A 19,054-nucleotide genomic window follows, 5' to 3' on the forward strand; every position below is an offset into this window, starting at 1 on the left:
CTTGTCTTGCATATAGGTTTGTCAGGAGACAGCTAAGGTTATCTGGTATTCCTATCTCTTTAAGAATTTTCCACAGGTTGTTGTGATCCACACAATCAAAGGCTTTAGTGTAGTCAATGAAGAAGAGGCAGATGTTTTTCTGGAATTCCCTTGCTTTTCTCATGATCCAGTGGATGCTGGCAATTTATCTCTGGTTCATGTCTTTTGTAAACACAGCTTATACATCTGGAAGTTCTCAGTGCACATACTGTTGAAGCCTATCTTGAAGGATTTTGAGCACTGACTTGCTAGCATGTGAAATGAGTATGATTATATGGTAGTTTGAACATTCTTTGGCAATGGCCTTCTTTGGGATCGGAATGAAAACTGTCCTTTTCCAGTACTGTGGCCAATACTGATTTCAGTTTATAGCTTTAAACTAGAAAGTGTGATACTTCCACCTTTTTCTTCTATCTTGTTTGTTTCAGTGATTTGGGTATTTTTAGGGTTGGATACATTTTGTCACCTCAGTTATTAGTTTTCTTTTTATGTGAAGATATCTCACTTGTATTGAGACATTGATAAACCTATTTTTGACTTTCAAAAAGTGGCTTTTGCTTAATATGTCCTTCTCATGGGGAACAACGGATAATATAAAACATCATTTATTTTCATAGGGGACCATTTTGGTTGAGAGGTAGTTAGGGAATACTGGGTTTTGAGGGGAAATTAAAAAGTGGCACAATATTGGGAAAAGGTATGACAGGTGGTCAGAAACACCAGAAGATAATTAGCTTACATAGTTTGATTAGTGCCATAAGCAGTGATTTAAATATGGTGAGTTTCAGATAATTTTTACTCATTTTTAATATGTGCACTTTTCATTTAGGGGCTCCAATTATAACAAAGATTATATTTAAAAGGAAAATTTTAGTTTTGTTTAGTTTACACTAGAGTTCAGTTCAGTTCAGCTGCTCAGTAATGTCCAACTTTTTGCGACCCTACGGACTGCAGCACATCAAGTCTCCCTGCTGCTAAGCTGCTAAGTCATTTCAGTCGTGTCCTACTCTGTGTGACCCCACAGATGGGATTCTCCAGGCAAGAATACTGGCGTGGGTTGCCATTTCCTTCTCCAATGCATGTAAGTGAAAAGTGAAAGGGAAGTCGCTCAGTCGTGTCCGACTCTTAGCGACCTCATGGACTGCAGCCTACCAGGCTCCTCCATACATGGGATTTTCCAGGCAAGAGTACTGGATTGGGGTGCCATCCAAGCCTCCCTATCCATCACCAACTCCCAGAGTTTACTCAAAGCCATGTCCATTGAGTATGTGATGCCATCCCCATCTCATCCTCTGTCATTCCCTTCTCCTTCTGCATTCAAACTTTCCCAGGATTAGTTCAGTTCAATTCATTTGCCACCAAGGAAGCCCTATTCCTTTGCTCAGTTGTGTCCAACTCTTTGCAACTCCATGGACTGCAGCACACCAGGCCTCAATGTCCATCATCAACTCCAAGATATTAGTCAACTCAGGTCCATTGAGTTGGTGATGCCATCCAACCACCTTATCTTCTGTCATCCCCTTCTCTTCTTGCCTTCAGTCCTTCCCAGCATCAGGGTCTTTTCCAGTGAGTCAGTTCTTCACATCAGGCGGCCAAAGTATTGGAGTTTCAGCTTCAGCATCAGTCCTTCCAATTAATATTCAGGACTGATTTCCTCCATGACGGACTGGATTGATCTCCTTTCAGACCAAGGGACTCTCAAGAGTCTTCTCCAACACCACAGTTCAAAAGCATCAATTCTTCGGCACTCAGCTTTCTTTACTGTCCAAATCTCACATCCATACATGACTACTGGAAAAACCATAGCCTTGACTAGCTGGACCTTTGTTGGCAAAGTAATGTCTCTGCTTTTTAATATGCTAAATCGGCCATAGCTTTTCTTCCAAGGAGCAAGCATCTTTTAATTTCATGGCTTCAGTCACCATCTGCAGTGACTTTGGAGCCAAAGAAAATAGTCTGCCACTGTTTCCACTCTTTCCCCGTCTATTTGCCATGAAGTGATGGGACCAGATGCCATGATCTTAGTTTTCTGAATGCTGATTTTTAAGCCAACTTTTTCCACTCTCCTCTTTCACTTTCATCAAGAGGCTCTTTAGTTCTTCACTTTCTGCCATCAGCGTGTTTTCATCTCCATATTGAGGTTTGATATTTCTTCCTGCAATCTTGATTCCAGCTTGTGCTTCATCCAGCACAGTTTCACATGATGTATTCTGCATATACGTTTGATAATCAGGGTGACAATATACAGCTTTGATGTACTCCTTTTTGCATTTGAAACCAGTCTATTGTTCCGTGTCCAGTCTAACTGTTGCTTCTTGACCTGCACACAGGTTTCTCATGAGGCAGGTCAGGTGGTCTGGTGTTTCTTTCTCTTTAAGAATTTTCCAGTTTGTTGTATTCCACACAGTCACAGGATTTGGCATAGTCAGTAAAGCAGAAATAGATGTTTTTCTGGAACTCTCTTGGTTTTTTGATGATCCAATGGATGTTGGCAATTTGATCTATGGTTCCTCTGCCTTTTCTAAATCCAGAGTGAACTTTTGGAGTTTCATGGTTCATGTACTGTTGAAGCCTGGCTTGGAGAATCCTGAGCATTACTTTACTAGTGTGTGAGATGAGTGGAATTGTGCATTCTTTGGCATTGCCTTTCTTTGGGATTGGAATGAAATCTAACCTTTTCCAGTCCTGTGAACACTGCTGAATTTTCCAGATTTGCTGGCATATTGAGTGTAGCACTTTCACAGCATCATCTTTTAGGATTCGAAATATCTCAACTGAAATTCCATCACCTCCACTATCTTTGTTCATAGTGATGCTTCCTAAGGTCCACTTGACTTCACATTCCAGGATGTCTGGGTCTAGGTGAGTGATCACACCATTGTGATTATCTAGGTCATGAAGATCATTTTTGTATACTTTTTCTGTGTACTCTTGCCACCTCTTTTTAATATCTTCTGCTTGTGTTAGGTCCATACCCTTACTCTCTATTGTGCCCATCTTTGCAGGAAATGTTCCCTTGGTATCGCTAGTATTCTTGAAGGGATCTCTAGTCTTTCCCATTCTGTTCTTTTTCTCTATTTCTTTGCATTGATCACTGAAGAAGTCTTTCTTATCTCTCCTTGTTATTCTTTGGAAGTCTGCATTCAAATGGGTATATCCTTCCTTTTCACCTTTGCCTTTCACTTCTCTTCTTTTCACAGCTATTTGTAAGACCTCCTCAGATGATCATTTTGCCTTTTTGCATTACTTTTTCTTGGGCATGGTCTTGATTCCTGCCTCCTATATAACGTCATGAACTTCCATCCATAGCTCTTCAGGCACTCTGTCTATCAGATGTAATCCTTTGAATCTATTTCTCACTTCCACTGTATAATCATAAGGGATTTGATTTAGGTCATACCTGAGTGGTTTAGTGGTTTTCCCTACATTCTCCTACTTAAGTCTGAATTCAGCAGTAGAGATTTCATGATCTGAGCCACAGTCAGCTCTCAGTCTTGTTTTTGCTGACTGTATAGAGCTTCTCCACCTTTGGCTGCAAAGAATATAATCAATCTGATTTCAGTATTGACCATCTGGTGATGTCCATGTGTAGCCTTCTCTTGTGTTGCTGAAAGAGGGTGTTTGCTATGACCAGTGCATTCTCTTGGCAAAACTCTATTAGCCTTTGCCCTGATTCTTTCTGTACTCCAAGGCCAAATTTGCCTGTTACTCCAGGTATTTCTTGATTTCTTACTTTTGCATTCTTGTCTCCTATAATGAAACGAACATTTTTGGTGGGTATTAGTCCTACAAGGTCTTGTAGATCTTCATAGAACCATTCAACTCCAGTGACTTCAGCATCACTGGTTGGGGCATAGACTCGGATTACTGTGATACTTAATGGTTTGCCTTGGAAACAAACAGAGATGTTCTGTCATTTGTGAGATTGCATCCAAGTACTGCATTTCAGACTCTTTTGTTGACCATGATGGCTACTCCATTTGGTCTAAGAGATTTTTGCCCACAGTAGTAGATATAATGGCCATCTGAGTTAAATTCACCCATTCTAGTCCATTTTAGTTCGCTGATTCCCAAAATGTCAATGTTCACTCTTGCCATCTTGTTTGACCACTTCCCATTTGCCTTGATTCACGGACTTAACATTCCAGATTCCTATGTGATATTGTTCTTTACAGCATTGGACTTTACTTCCATCACCAGTCACATCCACAGCTGGGTGTTGTTTTTGCTTTGAATCTTTCTCTTTATTATTTCTGGAGTTATTTCTCCACTGATCTCCAATAACATATTTGGCATGTACTGACCTTGGGAGTTCATCTTTCAGTGTCCTATCTTTTTGCCTTTTCATACTGTTCTTGGGGTTCTCAAGGGAAAAATACTGAAGTGGTTTGCCATTTCCTTCTCCAGTGGACCACGTGTTTTCAGAAGTCTCCACCATGAGCCGTCCATCTTGTGTGGCCCTACCTGGCATGGCTCTTAGTTTCACTGAGTAAGATAAGGTTGTGGTCCATGTGATCAGATTGGTTAGTTTTCTGTGACTGTGGTTTTCAGTCTGTCTGCCCTCTGATGGAGAAGGATAAGAGGCTTATGGAAGCTCCCTGATTGGGGAGACTGACTGAGGGGGGAACTGGGTCTTACACTAGAGGAACTCAGAAATTTTCTACTTGATGGTGAAACGATTTCTCCATGTGCTCAGGCACTAAAACAGCAGCCTCATTCATTACATGAATTGAAAAATGTGCTCATATGGCAATGTACTTGGAGTTCAGTCCTAGAATATAAATTGCTTAAAATGTCCCTCCAATGCCCAAAGTTCTATCTTATAAGCATAATCTTTTAGAGGAGAATTTTCCCTGCTTACCTGGCAATCTATGAATGAGTATCAAAATCTTAAATATCAATAGTGTAACCTGTCTTTGGCACAGATACTGATATATTCATGTGTAACTCAGGTATTCTATGAAACTAATTAGCTTCGACCAGGTATGTAGCTCAGTTCTGAGGGGAGGGTTGCAGGGGGGATTATTGGCTGATAACTTTGAAAATACAAAGATGAAGCTGGAGAATAAGAACAACAAACTTTTCACAGTCATTATAACATTTGATTGCTTTTATTCATGGAATTAAACTAATCTACACATAATAGCATAAATTTAGGCTACTCAATTGATATTAAGAGTAGCCTTTTAATGAAGAAACGTCCCATAGCCCGAGCAAATTTTGAAGTCATGAGCTTCTTCCAAATTGTTAATAATAAACCTCCTGTGAAAATAGAAACATGTATGTTTCCAGTTAATAAAATTATGAAAACAACTTTGAAATCCAAAAATATACAAAACAAGATAAAAATTCTAATTACAGGATTTGTAACATATTAGTAACACTGATCATTAGGCTTGTCAAAGGATACAGGGAAATGCATTGTGTTGGACAATCTAACAGTGAGAAAGAAGGGCTATTTCTCCTCGTGCTTGTTTGGCAGCTTATATAATAAATGATGAGCTGTTTCCCTTATTTGAGAATGAGGTGTATTTAAAAAATTCTCACACAATGTAATAACCACAATATCTTATGGAATAAATTAAGCAGAAATTGTTGAGACTCATCATAACTCCTTTCTTACTCTTGTTTGTAATCTTTGTTTCTAGAGTGAACCTTTCCTCCGAGGAAGGAGACCTGGTTGCTGTCCAACTGTCACTAAAGCTAAGTGAAATTTGCAACTTAGCTTCCCTGATCCTTAGGATTAATCCATGAAGAAATGGGCTGGAACTGAAGAGACTCCACAGTTCTAATTCTAAACGATTGAGATTTAAATGTGTAAGATTCACTAGTTCATCAGAACTTTTGTATTTTCAACACAGGTTATATTAGATAGTAAGAAAAACAAAAACCTCAAAAACTGAATTTAAACAATGTGTAGTTTAAGTTTGTTTCAGCTACTTACAAACTATATCATTTTGGACATGTTATTTAATGTCATATGAACTTTTTCTTCACAAATGTAAACAATGCTATGTATTTCATACCATACCTAAGGACAACAAATGAAATGATGTGTGAAGACAGAAAGCTTAATATCCATTATTTAATTGATGCTCAAAAATTTTATATAACTGTCTCTCTGCACCCAGTCTTCCTACTTGCACACCAACCATCTCTGTTTCTTATTATATTCTCTGTCTTGGTGGATGAGCACACTTTACACTGGGGAGAATGACACAACAATAATGAAGAGCCAGATTTTCACAGACTAGCAATTTTGAATCCTAAGCAAGAACTCAGGATATTTGGGGGGTAGCAATAAGAATTTTAAGAAGAGACATATAAAAGTGTCGATTTTAAAACTGTCACTATTGCAGAAGCTACATGATATGTGAGATCCTGGAAGGGTAGTTTTCTGTAACTGTCATAATATTACTCAATATATCTATAATATAGCAGGTACTCAATCATTCTTGTTGAATGGATCATTAAATATATTTAATTTTCAAATGACTTTGGTTCATTTAGGCTTCATGGATAGTATAACTCATAATCATACCTGTGCTTTTATTTATTTTTGTAATGAGTTTTGCTAAAGTCATCAGTGCTTTTTCCCGTCTGCTGAAGTTACTCGTGAGAACATTGCGATCCTGATCCGTGAGTAGTCTGTGTGGGAATACCACTAGCAATTCTGCTGAACTTTCAAAGTATGGGCGATATAACACTGCCTCAACTAATTCTATGGTCAGTAGGAAGTCCATGGTGAAGTCTCGTTCAGTTTCAGAAGAATAGAATGAGCTAAAGGAAGGACACAAAGTTAGCTGCATGAGTTACAAAATACTTCATTTAAACACAAATTAAACTCTAAATGTGTCTTTTCTCCCATGTTCCTTAGGAATTTCATGCTCTTTATTAAATAGTTGACTGAACCAAACATACAGTTTCAGTATATTGTAATTAATCCTCACACTATCTTCTACATTGTGCCTACATTAGCTGAAGAATCTAAGTGAAAGTGAAGTCACTCAGTAATGTTCGAGTCTTTGCTACCCCAAGGACTGTAGCCTACCAGCTCCTTCCTCCATGGGATTTTCCAGGCAAGGGTACTGAAGTGGGTTGCCATTTCCTTCTCCAGGGGATCTTCCCAACCTAGTGGGCAAACCCGTATCTCCTGCATTACAGGCAGATGTTTTACCTTCTGAGCCACCAGGGAAGAATCTGTTACATAGCAACAGAGACGGCAAAACTTTTGAATCACAACTTAAAAAAATTGTAGCATCTTAACCAACTCTTACTTCCACTAGATTTACTCTTGGTGCTTTCTCATTGTGTTTCTCCTATATCTAATTTCTGTGCCACTAATGTCTAATGTCACTTGTTTTCCACAAACACAGTTCAGGGACTGGATACTACAAGCCAGTATAAGAAATAGAAGGTTACCTAATGGCAGTTTCTGAAAATTCTTCAACAACATACATAATTGACTCATGTTTATTGTGTGTATATGCTTACATAATTGCTCCTAATTCCTAGGAAATAAGAAGTGGACTAGAAATTTGCCACAGTAATCAAATCACCTTCTTGAATAGGATATAACAGGAGCAAAAGCCAGGGGACAAACAAACAACAGATGGTTTCTCTTGAGTTCATTTAATTTAAAGACTTAAATGGCATGCTCAATTCTCTCTTGCAGGAAACAACCATAAAACTGAATAAAATATTAAAAACACATTCTAAGATGTCAGAGTGGACAACAATACTGAGAAATCGTGACTTCAAAATCTTCTTCAAAGTAAGAAAAAAGATATGATAGTCTGAAAATTTACATGTTGAAGTTCATACTAAAGAGGAAGAGAGACTAGAGTGCAGATTTTTTCTCTCTCTCTCTTCTCCATGTGAAGACACGGATGCCATGATGCAAGAGGACAGTCATCTGCAAGACAGATAGAAGGCCCTCAGCTGAAGTTGACCATGCTGGCACCCTAGTTCTGAATTTGCAGCCTCCAGAATTGTGAGAAAATAAATTTCTGTGATATAAAACAACTAATTTATAGTATTTGATGATGGTAGCCCAAGTTCCTAATAAGAAGGGAAGACAAGGCAATGATTGATTTTGAGAGGTATTGATCTAATGTTGACATGATGAGAAGAGTCTTCGATAACATTGTAGAACTGAGAGAAGAAACATCACAGTTAGTGCTGAACTATTAATAAATAGGACTCTACACATACAGAGAAACATACAAAAAAAAAAAAAAAAAAAAAACCCAATCCATTGACGATCACTGGGTAGGTTTCTTTTTTTTCAACCAGAAAAAGAATTAAATAGTAAAGGAAAAAAAAATTGAGAAATTGGTCCACACTGAAAAATTTTCAAATGAAGGAGACATCATTGAAAGAGTGAACTGACAACTATAAACTAAGGAAAGCTACATTCAAGATATATAACTGATATGTGACTCTTAGATGAACTGCAAATAAAATTGGAAAATCTATTTCCTGATATTATAGAAAATATGAGCAATGAACATTTGAGGCAACCAAAACTTAAACATTATTTTTTACTATGCCAGAGAAAAAAACTGTTTAACTGCATCAGATAAAGCAATTCTCTTACACATCCCTGAACTTCGGTTTTGCCACATCAATGGCAGCTTGATGGGCCGCCCACATCTTAAAGATCGCTGTGTCCTCATCTGTGTCATACTGAGGAATACCACTGGTAGTGGAAACTATCTTTCTGGATTGTAGATACTGTAGAATGAATAAGATTTAGGTCAATAAAAGATTTTAAAGTAAATTAAAATACCTTTAATTACCAGTATCATGAATTCCTGAAAAAGAACATTGTGACATACTCATCTAGCTGATTGTTCACAAATGAAATTTATTTTCAGAATAGATTTTAACACTTAAAGATATCATTTAACTTTGTTTGCTTTGTAAAAAGATTTATGCTGTTCTGTTTGCCGAGGCAAACATAATTTGGTGATTATTACATGAATTCTATTGAAAATGTTTTTATAAATACAATTATGCCAATTTGCTATTAACTAGGATCACTTCAGGATACTAAGCAAAAGAATTAGAGGGGGAAGGGACAAAGCTCTAACATAATTTCAAATGCATATAAATGTGAAGTTTTATCTATTTTTCAATCATAAATCCCAACAGAAGAACTTCATTCAGTGTTTTCATTCACTCCATTCATAAAAATATCATTACATTCTTTTACCTTATAAAACCTGTTGGCTATATCCATAGCTTGTGGATAGGCTGCACGACATTCCTCAACTGAATAACAGAAGTTAGATCTGTACTCCTCTCGAGATAGTAACTCTACCTCATATGGCAAATTCCCCAAAAACTCAGATTCAATTGCAGCAAGGAAATACATAATAACCACATAGTAGTTAATGCCTATAGAAAAACAGGATGAAAATATCTGGAGCCATTAACTGTCTATACAAAGTAGGAGTTAACCAAATGAGTAATGCTTAATCTATACAACTTCTCTTCTTTATCTCCAAAGTATCATGTTGAATTTTTGCCTCTAAGAAATGCATATGATTATGAGAATTTAGGATTAATCTCAGTGAGGAAAGTTTCCATTAGGGGCACATTCTGGATACAGAAAGTTGTATATGAATCTACTTAGTTCAATCCAGTTCCAAATTATTTATGTCCTGTATTTATTTACCCCTTACATAGGAAGCAAATAATCAGATTTGGCTCAGGAAAATATTTACTTCAGTTTGGGTATATATGTAGATGATATTTGTGGAGATTCTTTGCCTAGACTGAGGAAGAGATTTTGATAGAACCATCTTGTTCTATCTCAGCTCTCTTAAGGATGGTTCTAAATCCCAACCAAATCTCTTCCCAAACAACCTTGAATACATTTTCTCATTTTCAGTTTGACTTTCTTCTGGTTCTTGATGCTAATTCATTTCAACCAAGTCCTCACTCTAGTACATTCTGTTTTTGGACTATTTATCTACTTGATTCCTCGGTTCATCTTGTCTACCAGGATTCTGGCAGTTCCCAGGCCAGGGTTATGCTTCGGCCTATGCCTCAGCCAGGCTTTGGTCTCAGGCACGACTCCACACCTGCTGCTAATGAAGCACATCCTTCCACATTCCTGCTTGACAATAAGAGAACTATTTTGATTGTTAATCTAAATGTCAAGCAGAAGCCAGATACTGGTGATAGAAAACACAAGGGAGAAGACACAATTGATAGATAGGTATTTCAAGGAATATTTTCAAGCCTTGTGATGATAAGCCATTCTCTCATTAGATGAAACCTGGTGTACTAGTTGACCTCATTTCACTTATTTCTACTTTTAGCCTTAATTTTCACCTTTGAGGGGATGATTCTCGGTATAAACTTTACTTTGAACTAGAAGAATTTTGTTCACTGCCAAGTACAATCTTTATTTTGAAAGGTACATTTTAAATTCACTTTTCTAAACTTTGTACCTAATGAAGGTATATTTCTGCATAAACCAATCAGAAGGAGCAGATATAGTAGGTGTCCCCTACAGTGAAATTGGTCTTTAAGGCATGAAATGTTTTGCAATTGAAAATAATAAATCATTATTAAATTCTTGCTGTTTTTTCAAATTAGGGGTTTAGGGAGGAAAACTTAAGTGATTAAGGAAATGAATTGAGAGAAAAGATGAATGTTTAGACTTTCTATTACTAGCTTCATGATAAGCAAATTAATCAACCTCACTCAGCTTCTGCTTGATTATCTGTATTATGAGAATATTAATTTAAGATCATGGAAAAAGTTGAATTAAATCTCTCTAAATGGCTAAAGTGAGGTTTGGGAATGTGTAAATGTGAAATAAATGGTAGCTAGTTGTAGAAGGAACTAGGAGTGGGTGGAATTATGCAATAGAAAATTTGAAATATTAGGTAATTGAAAGTATCATTTTCTTCTTTAGTATATATCTAAAATGAACAATGGTATCCCAGGTGTTACAGTGGTAACGGATCCACCTGCCAATGCAGGAGATGGCAAGAGATGAGGGTCCAGTCCCTGGGTCAGGAAGATCCCCTGGAGTAGGAAATGGAAATCCGTTCCAGTAGTTTTGCTTGGACAGAGAAGCCTGGTGGGCTACAGTCCATGAGGTCTCAAAGAGGTGGACACAACTGAGCACATGCCCACATCTCTGACACAAAATGACAGTGTACTATACATCATTAGTTTAGATGTCGCCATAGCAGAGTTATCATTCATGTTTTTGTTTTTTTTTAATTAATCATCTCCTGGGAGATTGCACAGAAAATTGTATATGTTTACAAAGGAAATATCGAGATTTAACCAAACTTAGCCTACCGCATAGAAAAGCAGAGGTAGCAAGGCCCACAACCACAGATCGGTAAAGAAGCATGGTGAAATGTAACACTTACCTCCCCAGCCACTGTTGATAGATATGCAGCTAGAGACTCCAGACTCATAAGCACACCGTGAACTATTGGGAGGCTCTGAAAATCTATCTACAGAGTAAACAGGGCAGGTGAAAAGAGTTAAACCTTGAATAGAAAGTCATAAGAGAGGAAAAGACTCATATGCTCCCTTCCAAAGAGTAAGAAGAGGATTATTCCTGCTAATGATATGGTGTATTCATATGAACAGCATTTCATTCACCTTGAGAGCTCAAAGCTTCTTAGAAACTCCAACCTGTACAGACCCTTCCTTGCATTTTTTTTCTGTTTTTTTTTTTTAATTTTTCTTTGTTATTTTCTTTATACCATATTTATTTTCTTTACCAACTCCTTCTTGACTAAGCTGGACCTGCAGAGTGTTTCACAAAGCAGTCTCTGTGGGTCCTTCTTTTCTTCCTAAATCAATCAAGACTTCATTGCAATAATTCAAATATGCAGAAGTTTCTTTTTTTTTTTTTTCTATATGAGGGCACCACATTCTAAACCAATACAATATTGTAAAGTAATTAACCTTCAATTAAAATAAATAAATTTACATTAAAAAAAAGAATTTCATGAGAATGGGAAGCTGATTCAGTTACAGAATCTCAGTAATTAATAAGATAATTGATTGAAGAAGTAGTGAGAGCACAATACAGATGGAGAAATTCACTCCAACTGAGGCAGAAAAGGGAGAAGCTTTCTCCCTTTCTCAGAGAGGATGCTGAGTTTTGAGCATCACACGTGACTCCCCATCCTACTTGTTTAAGTGCAGGTAGAGAGTGCTGCATTCTGGACCAGTTCCTCCCTGTTTTCAGCCCTTTTTTTTTCCTGCCTGAACCTAACAACTAACAGGAAAGAGACTGTGCAGTGAGGGCCATATCTTATTACTCTTTCTACTAATATTTACGAGGCAAAGCCCAGGCTTTTAAGGGAAAATATGTTCCTTACCTTAGTTTGTGTGAAACCTCATCCTGGATTTCATAGCTAAAAAAATTTTTGTCTTATTTCCTATAAAAAGCTCACCCCATGAAACAGAGTTATTTATAGTGTCACATTTAAAGCCTCTCAGGCTTTAAAAAAACAAGGTTTATTTTTTCATCTAGAAGCGGACATTTCTTCTTCAAACAATAAGCTTTTTTGTTTACAGTTTACAGGAATTTATTTTAAAAGCTGCAGGAATTTATGTTTAAACCAGGAATTCTATAAAATGTAAAGCAAAGGTGTGACAAATAACTTTACTATTCAAAAGAAGTATTTGACTAGGTAATATGAAAGCCTGAATAGTTAAAGATAAACTATTATATTGACTGCATTGGTTATATTGACTGAATGCATGAGTATTCAGATAGTAACACTTAAATAGATTAGCTGTAATGCCACTTCTAGCATCAAAGAAAGAGACAAGCAATTTTCCTAGGGAATAATTCAAATATACATACCTGTTTTAAATAGCCTTCCATAAAATAAAGTCAATGCCCAAAGCACATTGCCTGTATCGTTTTTTCCAAATGAAGCAAAATATTTGTTTGATTCTGTTATAAGGATCTTATATATTCTTAGTCGATCCATATATTTCCAGGGATCAACAATTATCTTGTTATTCTGCACTGGAAATTCTGCTATGTCTCCATCAGTTTGGTCCCAAAAAGGTGGGTAGTTGTCATTTTCATGGGTGGTTGACCCTGGATCTGGGGCCAATCCCACAGAAGAGAAGCTCAGGAAGAGAAAAGTGGGGATCAGCAAAGAAGACCACATCCTCTCACTGCCTGTTGTACTTAAGCCTAAGTCTCAAACAAAAGCAAGTTATATAGCAGATGGGAGGCAGTCCTTGGGCCAACTAGAGAGTGATGAATATTTGAGCAGGTAATACACTGACCAACTAGAATCTGAATTAATGAGTAAATTAATGAGCCTTGCCAATATGAAAAGTGAAAGTGAAGTTGCTCAGTCGTGTCCAACTCTTTGCGATCCCATGGACTGTAGTCTATCAGGCTTCTCTGTCTATGGGATTTTCCAGGCAAGAGTACTGGAGTGGGTTGTCATTTCCTTCTTCAGGGGATCTTCCTGACCCAGGGACTGAACCCAGGTCTCCTGCATTGCAGGCAGACGCTTTACCCTCTGAGCTACCAGGGAAGCCATCTGCCAATATAGATTTAGTAATTAAAATTGTTAAAGCCCATTGCAAAACACTTCAAATAAATTGTTTGCAGAGATAATTTTTTGCCAATAGACAATTATTTCCTGTGGCTTAAATTACCTAAACATTGTCAGTTTTTCTAAAACATTGTATTAACTTTAACCCAAATACTTTCATTGTTTTCCAGTTTTATTGAGAAACAGTTGGCATACATCATTGCCTAAATTTAAGTCTACAGCATTATAGTTTGATTTACATGTATTGTAAAATGATTATCACAGTTTTTCAGCTATCATCACCTAAATACAATAAAAAGAAAAGAAAGCCAAAAGGGGAAACACTTTTCTTGTGTGAGAACTGTTTAGATTTACTATCTTGACAATTTTTGATATATTATATAGCAGTGTTAGCTATAGTTATCTTGTTGTACATTACATTCCTAGTACTTATCTTGTAACTGGAAGTTTGTACTTTCTGACCAGTTCCCTTCTGTTTTCTATCCTCCCAACTGCCTCTTGTGGTAACCACAAGTATGAGCTCTTTTTTACAGTCAGTCAGTTCAGTTGCTGTCATGTCCAACTCTTTCCAATCCCATGAACTGCAGCATGCCAGGCTTCCATGTCCATCACTAACCCCCAGAGCTTGCTCAAACTCATGTCCATTGAGTTGGTGATGCCATCCAACCACCTTATCTTCTGTAATCCCCTTCTCTTCCTGCCTTCAATCTTTCCCAGCATTAGGGTCTTTTCCAATGAGTCAGCTCTTAGCATCAAGTGGCCAAAGTATCAGAATTTCAGCTTCAGCATCAGTCCTTCTACTGAATAGTCAGAACTGATTTCCTCTGGGATTGACTGGTTTGATCTCCTTTCAGTCCAAGGGACTCTCAAGAGTCTTCTCCAACTCCACAGTTCAAAAACATCAATTCTTTGGCACTCAGCTTTCTTTATGGTCTAACTCTCACATCCATACATACTACTGGAAAAACCATAACTTTGATTAGCTGGACCTTTGTTGGCGAAGTAATGTCTCTGCTTTTTGATATGCTGTCTAGGTTGGTCATAGCTTTTCTTCCAAGGAGCAAGTGTCTTTTATTCATGGCTTCATTCACCATCTGCAGTGATTTTGGAGCCCCCAAAATAAAGTCTGTCACTATTTCCATTGTTTCCCCATCTATTTGCCATGAAGTGATGGGACCAGATGTCATGATCTTAGTCTTCTGAATGTTGAGTTCTAAGCCAGATTTTTCACTCTCCTCTTTCCCTTTCCTCAAGAGGTTCATTAGATCCTCTTCATTTTGTGCCATAAGAGTGGTATCATTTGCGTATCTAGGCTTATTGATATTTCTCCTAGTAATCTTGATTCCAGATTGTGCTTCATCCAGCTCAGCATTTCACATGATGTACTGTGTGCATACAAGTTAAATAAGCAGGGTGATAATATACAGACCCGATGTACTCTTTTCCCCATTTGGAACCAATCTGTTCCTTATCCGGTTCTAACTGTTGCTTCATGATCTGCATACAGAATTCTCAGGAGGCAGGTAAGGTGGTCTGGTGTTCCCATCTCTTTAAGAATTTTCCAGTTTGTTGTGATCCACACAGTCAAAAGCTTTGGCATAGTCAATAAAGCAGTAGTGGAAGGTTTTCTGGAACACTCTCTATGATTACTACGAATACCTTTTTTACAAGTATTGTGTTTTTTTCCTCCATATTTTGGATATAAGTGAGATAATACAGTATTTGTCTTTCTCTGCCTTATTTCACTTAGCATAATGCCTTAAACGTCCTCTATCCATGTGGTAGCAAATGTTTGCATTTCTTTGCTCTTTAAGGTTGAATATTCCATTGTATGTATTTACCAGAACTTCATTATCCTTTTATCCTTCCATGGACATTTAGGTTTCCCTGTCTTGGCTATTGTAAACACTGCTGCTATGAAGATGGGGTTGTAGATATCTTTTCTTTTCTTTTTTTTGAAGTTTCCTTGGTGGTGCTTTATTTATCATTATTATTATTATTATTATTATTTTACTTTACAATATTGTATTGGTTTTGCCATACATCAACATGAATCTGCCACGGGTGTACACGTGTTCCCAATCCTGAACCCCCCTCCCACCTCCCTCCCCATAGCATCCCTCTGGGTCATCCCAGTGCACCAGCCCCAAGCATCCTGTATCCTGCATCGAACCTAGACTGGCAATTCATTTCTTATATGATATTATACATGTTTCAATGCCATTCTCCCAAATCAACCCACCATCTCCCTCTCCCTCTCCCACAGAGTCCAAAAAACTGTTCTACACATCTGTGTCTCTTTTGCTGTCTCACATACAGGGTTACCATTACCATCATTCTAAATTCCATATATATGCATTATACTGTATTGGTGTTTTTCTTTCTGGCTTACTTCACTCTATATAATCAGCTCCAGTTTCATCCACCTCATTAGAACTGATTCAAATGTATTCTTTTTACTGGCTGAGTAATACTCCATTGTGTATATGTACCACAGCTTTCTTATCCATTCATCTGCTGATGGACATCTAGGTGGTTTCCATGTCCTGGCTATTATAAACTGAGCTGCAATATCTTTTCATTAGTGTTTTTGATTCCCTTTGGATATACTTCTGGAAGTAGAATTGTTGGATCGTATCATAGCTCTATGTTTGATTATTTGAGGCCCTTCCATAATGTTTTTCCTAGTGGTTGTACCAATTTACAATCCCTGCTCCTCACAGTGCACAAGAGTGTCCTTTTCTTTATGTTCAAGGCACCATTTGTTATCTCTTGTCTTTTTGACAATTCATATCCTAAAGTGTGAGGTGATATCTCATTTTGGTTTTCATTTGCATTTTCCTAATAACTTGCAATAATTAGCATCTATTTATGTATCTGTTGTTCTTTTGTGCATCTTCTTTGGAGAAATGGCTTTTTTCTGAATTATATGAGTTGTTTGTATATTTTGGATATAATTGCTTATCATTTACATGGGTTGCAAATATTTTTCTCCCATTATGTACACTGTCTTCTCACTTTGCTGATTGTTTCTGCTTTTTGGTTTGATGTTGTCTTGCTTGTTTATTTTTGAATTTGTTTCCTGTGCTTTTTGTATCATTTCAAAATATTATTGACAAAACTCATATCAGTGTGCTTTGTTCCTTTATTTTTTTAGAATTTTCTTCAAAGAGTTTCATGTTTTCAAGTATTGCATTTAAGTCTTTGATTCAATTTGAGTTAATTTTTATAAGTGTGTAAGATATGGGTCCAGTTTCATCCTTTCACTTAAATTTATTCAATTATCCCAATACTATTTATTGAAGACATTGTCTTTTCTGCATTGAGTGTTCTTGGCTCCCTTGTCTGATCTTAGTTGAGTGACTATGCTTGGGCTTGTTTCTGGACTCCCTATTCTGTTCCACTGGTCTATTTTTCTGTTTTTGTGTCAGTATCGTAAAGTTTTGATGATTATAGATTTATAGTATAGCTTGAAATCAGGAAGTGTGATACCTTCTACTTTGTTACTCTTTCTCAGGTCCTTTTTGGCTATTCTGCATCTTTCATGGTTCCATACAAATTTTAGGAATTTTTTCCTACTTCTGTTTAAAAATATCATTGGAATCTTGATAGGGTTTACATTGAATTTATAGGTGGTTTATTTAAGTATCAACATTTTGACAGCATCATTTCTTCCACTCCATGAACACAGGGTATCTCTCCATTTATTTATTTGTTCTTTGATTTTGTTCATCAGTGTCTTACAATTTTCAGAGTAGAAATCTAGGCTAAATTTACTTCAATGCATTTGAAATTCTTATACTATTATAAATGGGTTTGATTTCTTTATTTATTTTTCTAAAAATTTTGTTGTTAGAGAACAGAGATGCTACTGATTTTTTTCTTTTTTTTAATGATATTACACAGGTTTCAATGTCATTCTCCCAAATCATCCCACCTTCTCCCTCTCCCACAGAGTCCAAAAGACTGTTCTATACATCTGTGTCTCTTTTGCTATCTTGCATACAGGGTTATTGTTACCATCTTTCTAAATTCCATGTATATGCATTAGTATAAGGTCAGTCTGCTTATTTAACTTATATGTAGAGTACATCATTAGAAATGTTGGGCTGAAAGAAGCACAAGCTGGAACCAAAATTGCCGGGAGAAATATCAAAACCTCAGATATGCAGATGACACCACCCTTACGGCAGAAAGTAGAGAGGAACAAAAAAGCCTCTTGATGAATGTGAAAGAGGAGAGTGAAAAAGTTGGCTTAAAGCTCAACATTCAGAAAATGAAGATCATGGCATCTGGTCCCATCACTTCATAGGAAATAGATGGGGAAACAGTGGAGGAATTTATTTGGGGGGTTCCAAAATCACTGCAGATGGTGATTGCAGCCATGAAATTAAAAGACGCTTACTCCTTGGAAGGAAAATTATGACCAACCTAGATAACATATTTAAAAGCAGAGACTTTACTTTGCCAACAAAGGTCCGTCTAGTCAAGGCTATGGTTTTTCCAGTGGTCATGTATGGATGTGAGAGTTGGACTGTGAAGAAAGCTGAGTGCCAAAGAATTGATGCTTTTGAAATGTGGTGTTGGAGAAGAGTCTTGAGAGTCCCTTGGACTACAAGAAAATCCAACCAGTCCATTCTAAAGGAGATCAGTCCTGGGTGTTCTTTGGAAGGAATGATGCTAAAGCTGAAACTCCAGTACTTTGGCCACCTCATGTGAAGAGCTGACTCATTGGAAAAGACTCTGATGCTGAGAGGCATTGGGGGCAGGAGGAGAAGGGGATGACAGAGGATGAGATGGCTGGATGGCATCACCAACTCGATGGACATGAGTCTGGGTGAACTCCGGGAGTTGGTGATGGACAGGGAGGCCTGGCGTGCTGCGATTCATGGGGTCACAAAGAGTCAGACACGACTGAGTGACTGAACTGAACTGAAGCAGGAAAGGCGAAAATGGTTACAAGGTTATTTTAGAAACCCAAGAAGAGATGATTGAACGTGGGCCTCAGTGGTAGCAGTAGAAGCAGTAAGTATTGTCAAACTGCAAATTTTTGATCATAGAACCAAAACAGTTTTCATTCTCTTGGGCTTGAGTTTCTAGTATTCCAGCTTATCGAGATATATTCAGATTCTGACTATTCCTTCCGAGGAATTTTACATACCCTTCTCCCTTTAGAAGTACATTGTAACTTCAGCCTTTGGATAAACATTGAAAAGTCTCATTAATACTGACTTTGATCTTAAAGCAAATAATTTTTATATTGAAACCTTGGTTATAAAAACCAAACATGCCTCAAAGAACACCTTTCTTTCTTCATTTCTCACCCCCTTTCCATCCCCTTCCCCAAACTGTTTAATTCAGTTAGCAAGAAGGCAGCATTGATTGTTGGAGGTCTTGGCATCTATCTATGCAGCCCCATCATACTGTGAAAATTGATCATT

The 19,054-nt window shown here is 37.3% G+C and overlaps 1 protein-coding gene across 1 annotated transcript; it reads right to left on the reverse strand.

The window, feature by feature from the left end:
* Positions 1-5,197: 5,197 nt before the first annotated feature.
* On the reverse strand, positions 5,198-13,214 carry LOC128053039 (protein LEG1 homolog). Its single transcript, XM_052645458.1, has 6 exons — positions 12,899-13,214; positions 11,442-11,528; positions 9,257-9,441; positions 8,639-8,775; positions 6,581-6,819; positions 5,198-5,301 (listed from the first exon to the last, which is right to left on the reverse strand). The coding sequence occupies exons 1-6, from the start codon at positions 13,212-13,214 to the stop codon at positions 5,198-5,200; spliced, it is 1,068 nt and encodes a 355-aa protein (XP_052501418.1).
* Positions 13,215-19,054: the final 5,840 nt, after the last annotated feature.

This window comes from Budorcas taxicolor, chromosome 9, assembly GCF_023091745.1.
Source record: "Budorcas taxicolor isolate Tak-1 chromosome 9, Takin1.1, whole genome shotgun sequence".
In the NCBI taxonomy this organism is placed as follows: Eukaryota; Metazoa; Chordata; class Mammalia; order Artiodactyla; family Bovidae; genus Budorcas; species Budorcas taxicolor.